We start from the raw sequence: 12,454 nt of genomic DNA, 5'->3' as shown, positions 1-12,454 counted from the left end.
TCTATATAGTCTATACTATAGTCTAGTATATAGTCTAGTCTAGTCTAGTCTATAGTCTAGTCTGTAGTCTAGTCTATAGTCTAGTCTATAGTCTAGTCTATAGTCTAGTCTATAGTCTAGTCTATAGTCTAGTCTATAGTCTAGTCTATAGTCAAGTCTATAGTCTAGTCTATAGTCTAGTCTATAGTCTAGTCTATAGTGTAGTCTATAGTCTAGTCTAAAGTCTAGTCTATAGTCTAGTCTATAGTCTAGTCTATAGTCTAGTCTATAGTCTAGTCTATAGTCTAGTCTATAGTCTAGTCTATAGTCTAATAGTTATGTCTAGGTCTAGTAGTATAGTCTAGTCTATAGTCTAGTTTTATATAGTCTAGTTTATATTATAGTCTATAGTCTAGTCTATAGTCTAGTCTATAGTCTAGTCTATAGTCTAGTGTCTTTGTCAATTCTTCTGCCTATTTTAATCTTAATTAATTTATTGCAGGAGGTGTTTCTAGTTTCGTGGGAAATCCACCGCCTATGAGCAGCTTTGGACCTGGGGGACCGCCTAAGAAACCACCACGACGTAATCTATCGGTATCACCCACAAATAGTGGACAACCATTTAGTTACACTTCACCCAATCATCAACAGCAGAATAACTATGGCAGAAGACAAACCCGAAGTCCATCAAATGACAGTCCCTATTCACATCAAAGTCATGGTAGTGTTGGATGAATAAGTTTTGATGAATCACAGCTAGCGGAGCGTCAAAGAGGAAATCGTTTGTTTGCTAGTGCCCGGGAGACGGCACGGACATCGGGGGGAATATCGCTAAGCTCAAGTAGTAAGCTCAAGAAAAATAATCAATTAGTATTAATGATTTAAAACAAAACTCTTTTGTTCATAAAGCTGATATGTTGGAGAAGCGTCATCATAGTGATGATGTGGAGAATTTAGTGCCAAATTCAAATCAGGAAATCACCAATTCAATGAAGAGACCAAAACCAGCACCAAGAAATATAAATAACATTAATGAGGTTACAATAAGTAATGATAACGGTACACTGAAGTCATACAATCCAAATCGTAAATTAAAAAGGAATCGTAATAGCTAGTAAGTAGTGAGATCATGAAATAAAAATAAACTATAATTAATAATATAATGTTATTTAAGCTCTATAACTTTGGGTGATAAAGATGAAAAGGGAGATGAAAATAAGCCTCAAATACCCAGAAGTCCTACTAACTATAAACAACCACCCACACCCGATCATCCTCCTCCTTCTTCTAGTCAGGCCGAGAAAATGATACACGAACGCATAAGACCTTTGAGTCAGGAATACAAACGGCGATCAGCACTTTTGCAATTGCAAAAACAACAACAATTATTGGTGGATATGGGTACTTCACCCCTAAGGCAAATAAATAACAACAGCAACAACAATAGCAATAATACTAATCTAACATCACACTATGATTACGCCTACATACAACCTTCGCCCACTAAACTTAATACCAACACTGTTTCATCCAACATCTATTCCACTATTGGATCAGGAGGCATTAGAGGTTCTATGGGTTCCTTAAGTTCTAGTGTCTCCTTATCTGATCACAGTGGTTCCACCGAAAATGTAGAAGAATTTATTGGCGACCAACCATTTGCGGGCCTCCTAAAAGGTTCAGCTGCCCATAGTAGTAATAAACAAAAAATTGAACCAGCATATGCAACGGTTAATAAAACCTCCAAAATTAACCCACCTCAAGTCCAACTACCACCACCTAGACCACAACAACAACTGCCTCCACAAGCTCAGGTGCCCGTTTACGCTACCATACATAAAAAACGGGGTATATCGACAACAGCTCAAGCTGCGGAACAGCAAAATGTTAACAAGGCCAGACCTCCAATACCAGCCAAACCCGTTGTACCCGAGAGAAGACTATTCAAAGCCACACACCACAACTGCCTACGGCAGAGCCCCAAGAAACAACGACTGACTGTAACAACGAAGCAGAAACTCTAGATCATGAAATGAAAAATGACACCGAAGACCTGTATGAGGACATAATGGAACCAAAGACAATTGTGGAAAATAATGTTAGTAAAATAAACGAAGTCAAGCAAGAGTCTCAAGAGAAACCAAACAGTGATATTTTAAGTCATCAAAGTTCCATCAATAGTTCTTCGAATGAAGAACAATCACAGTTGACTTCGTCACAACCTACTAATGAAAGTTCCAATGAAGATACAAGTTCCATAGCCAATAACTCAACAACATCACATGAGAGCAGTATACTAAGTCCTTTTAATGCCGAAGAAGCTAGAAAGAAAATTTCCGAAATTCTAGAATCCTTCGGCAGTAGTATACTAAATTCTGATATTTCTCCTACTAATGATTTGGATTTCGATGATACTGAAATACCAGCAGAGAGACAAGAACTTGTAAGTCGTTTAAGGAAATCGGGTTTAATGCATTTGGAAAAGAAACTGTTCGAGCAGGGTTATGATAATGTTAAATTTATGGTGAGTTAAAAACTTTGAAAACCATATCCATATTAGCTTTAACTTTATTCCTATTACAGAATGGTGTTTTCGAAGAATCCGATATAGAGTTTTTAAATATATCCCAGCAGGATACTGCCAAATTACTGAGGTTTATAAAAACTTTACCTAAAGCCGAATTTTTACCACAAGTTCCACAGAAAAATCAACAGGAAAATAAATCTTTAACTGAACTGAAAGGTGTTTCAACTCTTCAACAATGGCTTCAAAGCATACAATTGCCCCAATACACTGAATCGTTTAGGTAACTTAATGAAAACATTTTTGAAAATTCTCAAAATTTTAGCAAAATATTTAATTTTTCCTATAAAAAAAGCAAACATCTTTACAACACTTTGGATAGTGTTTGTGGCGTTTGGGATGTGGAGTTACAAACTGTATTGGAAATCAATAAACTGGGTCATCGTCGTCGCATTCTTCAATCGATAGCCTTTATTAAAAATATGCGAGAACCCAAATCGGCCAAAACTCCTCTGGCAGAAAACAATGAGACCAATAAGATATCTTTAAATGTCAACACTAAAGATGGCACTCAAAGGCAATCGATAACTGGTTATCGTAAAAATAGGTTAGTTGCAAATTACTGGTTAAAGTTTGTAGAAAAATTTATTATTTTTTATTTTTCATTGAAGACCTGCCTCCTCAACCTCCCATACAGAAGGCAACACAACAAACACCTACAGCTCAGACATCTTTGGATATACGTGCTCCTTCGGAATTACTTTTAGGTTTACCTGACAATTTGCGCACAAAATGGAGGCATTCTGCAAATGATTTGCTCAACGAACAAATAAAATATGAAGTTTATGTGAGTTACTAACATATTTATAAACAAATATAATTAATTAAAATAACAAAAATAATTAATTAAAAAAAAATAAAAAATTTCTATAAAATGGAAATTTAACAATTTTTCCGAAAGTTTTTTATAAAAAGAAATTTTATCCGAAAATTTGTATAGAAAAAAAAAATCAGTGGTGATAGAGGGTATATATAAGTTTAATCGTTCCGTTTGTAACACCAATAAAATAGTCATCTGAGACCCAACAAAGTATATATATATTCGGATCCTTATCAAATTCTGAGTCGATTTAGCTATGTGCCATCTGTCCGTCAGTCTGTCTGTCTGTCTGTGTAAAACAATCAAGCAATTCAACCGAAAAATATTTATTATTATCCTAAACAGTTTCATATTGAAAACCAGTAAAATCGGTTCAACAACATAAAAAGTTATGAATACAAATTTCAGACAATCTCGAAAAAATTGAGTTTTTTTCCTAATTCTAAAGCAGTTTCTCAGAAACTACCAAAGAGATTTCGAAAATTATAACAAGCGATCCAAAATTTCCATAGTCTCCGTACAAAGCTACCTATTTCCGGATATTAATTTATCGTGAATAACTCCCTCAAATATATCGGTATCAACACAAAATTTTCCACATATAATATAACATGAGAGGAATCATAATACCAACGTAGATCTATATTGGTCCACAATTGGTCATAGCTGCCATATAAGGTCCACTTCCGAAAATGCACATATTTCGATGATTAATAAAGCTATTGTGATAAAATTCGGCACAAATATGTTTTGTCTATATGTGAATCACTCTATGAAATGGTTTCCGGATAGGCCCGTAATTGGTCATAGGTCCACTTCCGAAAATTACTTAAACGCACATATTTCATTGGCAAATAAAGCAATCTTAATAAAATTCGACAAAAATATGTTTCGTGTACATACGATTCACTCTACGATTTTTTTCCGGATAGGCCCGTAATTGGTCATATCTCCCATATTAAGTGCACTTTCGAAAATCACTTAAATGCATGTATTTCTTTGAATAATAAAGCTATCGTGATAGAGTTCGACTTCAATATGTTTTGTGTGCATATAAATGATTCTACCGGATTTTTTCCGAATCGGATCTTAATTGGTAATAGCTCCCATATAATGTCCACTTCCGAAAATCACTTAAACGCACATATTCATTGGCAAATAAAGGCATCTTAATAAAATTCGACAAAAATATGTTTCGTGTACATACGATTCACTCTACGATTTTTTCCGGATAGGCCCGTAATTGGTCATATCTCCCATATAAAGTCCACTTTCGAAAATCACTTAAGCGCACATTGACAAACCAAAGTTATCGGGATAAATACGTCATAAATGTGTATTTGTAAATATAAATAATTATACGAAGTAAATTTTCGTCTTATAGAACATTTTCGGATAAAATTTTGTTTTAGAAAGTTTCGGATAAATTTTATTTTTATAGAATTTTTCGGATAAAATTTTCTTTTATTAAATCTTCGGATAAATTTTTCTTTTTATCGAAAATTTTCGGATAAATTTTTCAATTTATAGACAATTTTCAGATAAATATTCTTTTTATAGAAATTTTCGCATAAAATTTTTTTATAGAAAATTTTCCGATAGATATTCTTTTTATAGAAAATTTTCGGACAATATTCTTTTATGGAAAGTTTTCGATAAATTTTCTTTTAATGGAAAGTTTTCGATAAATTTTCTTTTTATGGAAAGTTTACGATAAATTTTCTTTTTTAGAAAATTTTCGGACAAATTTTCTTTTTATGGAAAGTTTTCGATAAATTTTCTTTTTTAGAAAATTTTCGAAAATTTTCTTTTAATAGAAAGTTTTCGATAAATTTTTCTTTTTATAGAAAGTTTTCGGAAAAATGTTCTTTTTATAGAAAATTTTCGGAAAATTTATATTTTGTTTTTATAGAAATTTTTCGCTTAAATTTTCTTTTTATAGAAAATTATCATAAAATTCTAATTGGTCATATCTCCCATATAAAGTCCACTTTTGAAAATCACTAAACGCACATGGACAAACAAAGTTATCGTGATAAAATACGTCATAAATGTGTATTTGTAAATATAAATCATTACCACGGAGTAAATTTTCGTCTTATAGAACATTTTCGGATAAAATTTTCTTTTATTGAAAATCTTCGGATAAATTTTTTTTTTTATCGAAAATTTTCGAATAAATTTTTATAAAAAAATTTCGGATACATTTTTTTATAAAAAATTTTCGGATAAATTTTCAATTTTATAGAAAATTTTCGGATCAAATTCGGTTAAATTTTCTTTTTACAGAAAATTTTCTGTTAAATTTCTTTTTACAGAAAATTTTCGGATAAATTTTCTTTTTATAGAAAATTTTCGGATAAATTATCTTTTTACTGAAAATTTTCGGATAAATTTTCTTTTTATTGAAAATTTTCGGATAAATTTTTCTTTTTATAGAAAATTTTCGGATAAATTTTCTTTTTATAGGAAAATTTTCAGATAAATTTTCTTTTTATAGAAATTTTCAGATAAATTTTCTTTTTATAGAAAATTTTCGGATAACTTTTCTTTTTATAGAAAATTTTCAGATAACTTTTCTTTTTATAGAACATTTTCAGATAAATTTTCTTTTTATCATAAAAAATTCTATAAATGTATGATTTGTTCAAGAATTCTCTAAAAATAAACAATTATCCAAATATTTTTAAATGGGAAAACATTTTCCTAAATTATCAAGAGTTTATATTTATTAAAAGTTGTCCATAAATTTTGTTTTAAAAATAAGCTTGAAAGTTAATATAGCCCTTAATAGCCTTTACGTGTTTGACAGTTTGAAATTCCCCTGATTCCCCGAACACAAATTCAGAAACTTAAAACTTAATAGATTGATCAAATGTTTTTGTTAAAACAAAACACTTATATTATGGCAACAGATGTCAAGGTATTGACTTCCATACATCAAGATTTTTAAACTCTATAATCTCAGGGCATAGTGGTGTGTGTATATTTATAACACAATACATTTATAACCCATCGACAATTTAAGATGTATATTAATTATAATTAATGGTTTTTCGAAATTTAAGAAAAGACATTTGAACAACTGTTTCCTGGTCTTCCCTTCTTCTTAAGAAAATTGTGTCATATATTTGATAAAAATAAAGAAAATTCCAATTAATTCTTTGCAGTATTTAGGCTCAACGGTTGTGAAAGAATTACGTGGCACCGAATCGACACGCAAATCCATACAAAAACTAAAACAAGATCAACAGCATAATACTACTGATGCTGCTGCTGCTAACACTGCTACCAATATGTTAATGTCTTCCCAGTCAGAAACCAATGCTGCCCGTAATCAATCATTAATAAACCAAAAACGTATACTAGTGTCATTGGCCATCTCGCACAGGGGTGTAGAGTTTATAGATGTGAACAGCAAGGTATGTGTGTGTGTGTGTTTAAGGCACGATCGATTTACAGCAATACCAATTAAATGTATTTTTTTGTTTTCTTTTGTCTCTTTTTCTCCCCCATACGGCATTTATGATTTGTAGAACACCATTTGTGAACATGAATCCAAAATATAAATTGTGCATGTCAAGATGCAGAAGATCTATGTCATTTTGCCTATATTACCAAGGAAAATGATGTGCACTATTGTCATGTTTTTTATGTAGAGAGTACGGTAAGTTTTTGTAGCAAATTTTAGTCTTTAGTTTTCAAATTGTGCATAAATTATGATTTGATGGAATATTCTTTTAATTGCTTAACAGGACTTGGCTTCCGATATAATATTGACTTTGGGTCAAGCATTTGAGGTGGCCTATCAGTTGGCATTGCGTGATGGCATTACAGCCACACCATTGGCCTCTTTGAACAATAGTATACTACAAGGTCTTGAATTTAATAAACAACAGACATCGATCAATACTAAAACTCAAGAAGCGTAAGAAGACCAAAAACTATTTTTTTTAAACTTAAACAAAAAACTATAAAACTGTTTTTTTTTTAATTTAAAATTGCGATTTTTTTAGTTTTTAATTTAAGTTAGTTAAGTAAGTCAGTGTTTTATGAAACGATAAAAACGGAGAATATATATAAAAAACAACGGTTCTAGTCTTAAACTTAAAAGAAAACAATATATATACTTAACGAAAAAACAAAACATTATACAAATGAAAAGAGTTTAGAAACTTTTTAACTTTAAATAAGGGCGGAATGTTGTAATATTACAAATTGAAATTTTTTGCACAAATTTTACAAAATATTAAAATTTTTTTATATAAACTTTTTTAGCACAAACAATGTTTTTACTTGCACCAAACAACAACAACAACAAATATTTAAAGAAAACAAAAAACTTGTTGTTTTTTGTTAAATTTATTTATTATTGAGCTTAAAACAATCAAACCTTTTTAAAACTATTTATTATACTTTTTTTCTTTAAACAAAAATCATACTATTATCTTTATTTTTTAAAACATAGTCATTTTTATTTGAGAGAAATGCATGATTCTTCTTTTAGTTCTATCAACCAAAACAAAAAAAAAAACAAACCAACTAATTTTCATATTCAAAATTTCAATTTGCTGTTGCTTAAAAATTCTTTCTTCATATTTTTCATCTTATTTTTTTTCTATTTCTGTCTATTTTTAGTACTTATGAACAAGATCTCTTTCATTCTACATTCATTGTTGACATTTGGTCGTTATAAGGAAAATTTGTCTTTTACATCAAAATTAACACAGAGATTTAGTGTTAATTTGATTTTATATATATTTAATAGGTAAGCAGTAGGGTATTTTTTTCGATTTTCATGGAATACCTTTAATACTTGATATAATACTATAACGCTAAAAACTGAAGTTAATAGTTTAAATGTATCATATAGGTTTAAAATCGTCTCGACTGATCTGATCTGAATCCGATTCGAGATATCGTGTTCATATCTGAGATTTGAGATATCGTTTTCTGAAATGTAAAAATATGCCATTGTTGGTCCTTTTTAGACGATATAAAACAGCGCCAAGACAACTATAAATGTTGTATGCCAGCTGAAACTCCATTTTGTCAGCTTTAAAATAAAAGCTTGAGATTTAACATACCTTAAGAATGTGTTGGAGAATTCTCCAACACATCTAAGATTCGAGATATCGTGTTCTGAAATGTAAAAATATGCCATTTTTGGCCCTTTTTAGACGTTATAAAACAGCGCCAAGACAACTATATTTATAAAATGTTGTATGCCAACTGAAAGACCATTATGTCAGCTTTAAAATAAAAGCTTGAGATCTGACATATCTCTTTTAGCCTTCGAGATATAAACAAAGTTGTCTTGGCACTGTTATAACTTCTCAAAAAGAGCGAAAAATTAAGTTTTTCACGACATGATATCTCGAAACTCAGATGTGATGGAGAAAACTGGCCTAATCCTTTGGAAAACTGTAACTCAGAGTTTCGCCTGTCTTTCTAAAATACTAATTACAAAATTAATTTTTTTTGAAAAGCATTCCTTTAAAAATCATATAGGAACCTAAGTTTTCATACAATCCACCATTTTAAACATTTGTAATTTATTTTTACTTAGTCTTGTCATTAATTTCAAATATTTCGAAAACTTTCAGGTCCTTTCGCTTAGGCCCTATAGCTTATAGATTTGTTTAATATATTCATAACTAGTCTTAGCAATACCTTTGTTAAAAAGGTCTTGCAGATATCATCAATACATTTAATCACCCTGTATTTCCAATAAATCGCACCAGAGTAAGACCTCTGCTATACTTACTAACAAGTGTTCCATAACAAGCTCCGCTAATTATCGACGGCAACCCATTCTGGTACTACAGGGTTTTTGACACCATATATCTCATTCCATACGTCTCATTCACACTTATGTAATGCATTACTTTGTATAACTGAGCAGTCTGTGTCAACGTCGTACTGTCGTTTTAGCTCGAAGTGAGGTTATGTTTTGACTGATGAAGACCTTAGAATACTCCAACCGTTTATACTCTAGTGAATATCATTAAAACTCTTCAACTTTACTCTATGGAGTTTCATTGAAAACTCAATCTTTACTTGAGTGTTCCTAGATTTCTATATGAATATATAGATCGACTTTCCAACTTGGAGAATTTCCTTTAAACCATTTTGGTGGTTTATGAGCTCTGTCATTTAGTTGAATAATCTAAATGAAAAGAACTTGTTAAAGAGTATTCTTGCTGATGTTGTCGAACTTGATTGAGAATTCCAGAACACTATTCTTTACGCTACTTTTCTCCTTTAAGGAGATTTTCCACTCTCTTTCTGCGAGCGGTTTAACTTAAACCTTTCTTAACTTGGTCGTGCTGTGTACGGTTTCCCAAAACTCATATACCACTGCTTGGCAATTTATGATCCATTTTCCTAAATTGGTCGCCACTTTGGGTGTTTTGACGATGGTTCTGTATAAGATGATCATTGAGTTTTGACACAGACAACTCACCAAGTTTGGCTATTAAGTAATGACCAAGAAATTTGTATCTCTTGGCGGCTAGAGCAAGAAAATCGCAGAGCAGATGGGAGACCATTTCTTCCCTTTCTCTGTTTTTGCAACTGCAACAGTATTCATTAAAGGGGAGCCCATTCTGACCTGCATATCTGCCTATAGCCTAGTATCAAGTTATTATTGTCAGTAACCTCGATATAATCCGAGTTATATGCTATCTGGTGCGATTCTCATTAAAAGAAACCCACCTTAACTTGACCACTGTAATTATATTCCATATATTTTCAGCGATTTAAAGAAAGATCCTGAGGATACTACTGTTGATAGAACCCAACGGAGTTGATACTGAAACAGCTTTGAAGATATTCAAAGCAGATTCAGTTCTGTCTTGCTCATCTGCCTGCTTATTGCCAAAGTAGTCCCTATGCGCAGGGAACCATATTTCTATAATGTCAGACAGATGACTCAGCCTTAACAAATTCTTCTTACATTGTCTGACTAATAGGTAGGAGGTGGTATAGGAGTTTAATGAAAGAAGTACCGCTTGGCTATCGAAAAAAATTCGTATATTGCCTCGAATATTGAGATCATAGAGTTCTCCATAGGCTTACATATTGAGCGTCATACCGATGAGCAGAAAGATATAGTGTTTCAACATCATATGTCTCACCACTCGCCGATTTGTTTGGCCGAAAACATCTTTACCTTAACGTCCCTCCTCCGAAGAACACCCTAAAATTCGCCTTTTCTAGTTCCTCGGAATCTAATTCTATCGCCTTATTCGGTATGGATGGTCCATCATCAGTCATTCATATGTATTTTGGGATTCTGTAGCTTCAGACACTCCAACATCTTTGGTGCCTCGATTGCAATTTTTGATAAACTTATTGGAACTTTTTCGGCTGGTATCAGCTTATGACTTACACCAATATATTTGCCAAGACAGTCCTTCGAGAACTAGTCAGGACAATCGAAAACACTGTATCCCTTGTGAATATCACTGGAATCAAAACGAGGGTACTATACTTATTTGAAAGAAAGTGATTCATATCCAACTATACTAATTTGGATTCGATCCTGTTTTTACAGGGCTAATAACATCACCTTTGTGTTTTCCCGGATCAAGAGGAGATGATTCTTCTCTATCTCCTTAAAGGGTAGTCTGGCAGTTGTAGTCGAGAGTCCCGGCTTTTCCATCGGTTACCTTATTCCTTTTAAGGGTTTACCTCCATTTGTCTGAAAGCTGTATCGCTTGGACTTCTTTGTATTTTGGGCAGCTTCCTTAGATGCCCAGCTCATGTGGGGCATCCGTCTCAGCAACTCTTTTTGACACTTCCTACGTACTCTGCTTTTCCTCTATAGGTCGACTATCTTGGCTTCTGATTGAGGAGGGTTTATCTTGATTTTGGAGAGTAGAAGAGAGTGCTCTTAATACCTTATGATTCGTCCAAAATCTCTTGGCTAGTGGAGAGTAGCTCCTCATTTTTGCTGTTGATATATTAGTTGTTTTATTTTTATCACTCATATATTGGACCCACTAATAGGCATGTAATGGAATGGATGATCAATGCAGTGACGGTGTACATCAGTGTTGCTCAAACACATACTACCATAGACTACCATAGTTTTATTTGTGTTGGTAAAGCAGCAGAGAACAGAATTCAATTCAAAATAAAAGTATACTAATAAAATGACTACAAACTATAATGTATATGCTAACTGTCAAATATTTATTACGGATTTTGACAGCTAGCGTATATCAAAGTCTATATATAAAAAACTATCAACTGTTCTCTCATGTTCTCCTACATTAATTCGGCTTTCTCAAAATTTTGTTGTTGTATTTCTGTGTGTATTTTAAAAACGTCGCGCACAGACCTTGCTTCGACAAGTGCTGATCAGCAACTGATTTGATTTTGTTTTTCAAGTTGAGAGCAAACCAACTGATATTGCTCATTATAAAAAGAAGAAGAATTAAACCTATAGTGTATGTGTATCAACTTAGCGTCAGCAGAATTTTCTTACCCTATCACGCGTGCTATGTAATGGCAATCTTGCGCTCCTCTGGTGTACATGGACAAGTCTAGATATTAAACCTGCCCCGTGTTAGTGACTAATCTTCGTTTACCATTGATTAGCTATTTACGTTCTCGACACTAATACCAACCACTTTAACCTTACAATTATTGGATAGGACACATGGGGCAAGGGGCTTAAAAGGTAAAAAAGTTTTAGGGATTGAGTGACAACCTATAATCGTAAAGGCTTCGTTCCTACAATGCTAAAGCAGAGTTTATTAGTGAGACAAGATCCACAACCATCCTTGAAGCCACCACATAGAGGCAAGATAGTTATGCAGGTAGTGGTAGTATGTAGTAGTAGTCTAGTCGATTATATAGTCGATGGGGTAGAAGTTAGTCTAGTCAATAGTCTCACTACATTTTAATGTGTCGATCTGATAGATTTTAAAATTAAACGATTTGAGTTTAATTTTTAACGTTCAGTTGTTATATCAAGTTTTACGATAATCCATTTAAATTATTAAATCACCATGCTCAGTAGGACCAGTTTTTTTTAAATAAAGAAACAACATAAAGCTCTT

General features: G+C 32.4%; 1 protein-coding gene across 1 annotated transcript; it reads left to right on the top strand.

Annotated features, from left to right (window-relative positions):
• Window positions 1-481: 481 nt before the first annotated feature.
• LOC119615539 (ankyrin repeat and sterile alpha motif domain-containing protein 1B-like) lies at window positions 482-7,316 on the top strand (the record flags this gene model as incomplete). The annotated part of the gene is given in 11 exon segments (XM_037971554.1): window positions 482-823; window positions 889-1,093; window positions 1,154-1,929; window positions 1,932-2,503; window positions 2,563-2,786; window positions 2,859-3,115; window positions 3,181-3,350; window positions 6,554-6,805; window positions 6,920-6,938; window positions 6,941-7,050; window positions 7,139-7,316. Coding segments are annotated over 11 exon segments (3,104 nt in total), but the record flags the coding sequence as incomplete, so codon positions are not given.
• Window positions 7,317-12,454: the final 5,138 nt, after the last annotated feature.

Source organism: Lucilia sericata, unplaced genomic scaffold, assembly GCF_015586225.1.
Source record: "Lucilia sericata isolate MDLA Ls3-8-SP2 unplaced genomic scaffold, ASM1558622v1 Contig005705F_arrow, whole genome shotgun sequence".
Lineage (NCBI taxonomy): Eukaryota > Metazoa > Arthropoda > Insecta > Diptera > Calliphoridae > Lucilia > Lucilia sericata.
The sequence above is the reverse complement of the archived record's forward strand: the minus strand, read 5'-3'. Positions and strand labels throughout refer to the sequence as shown.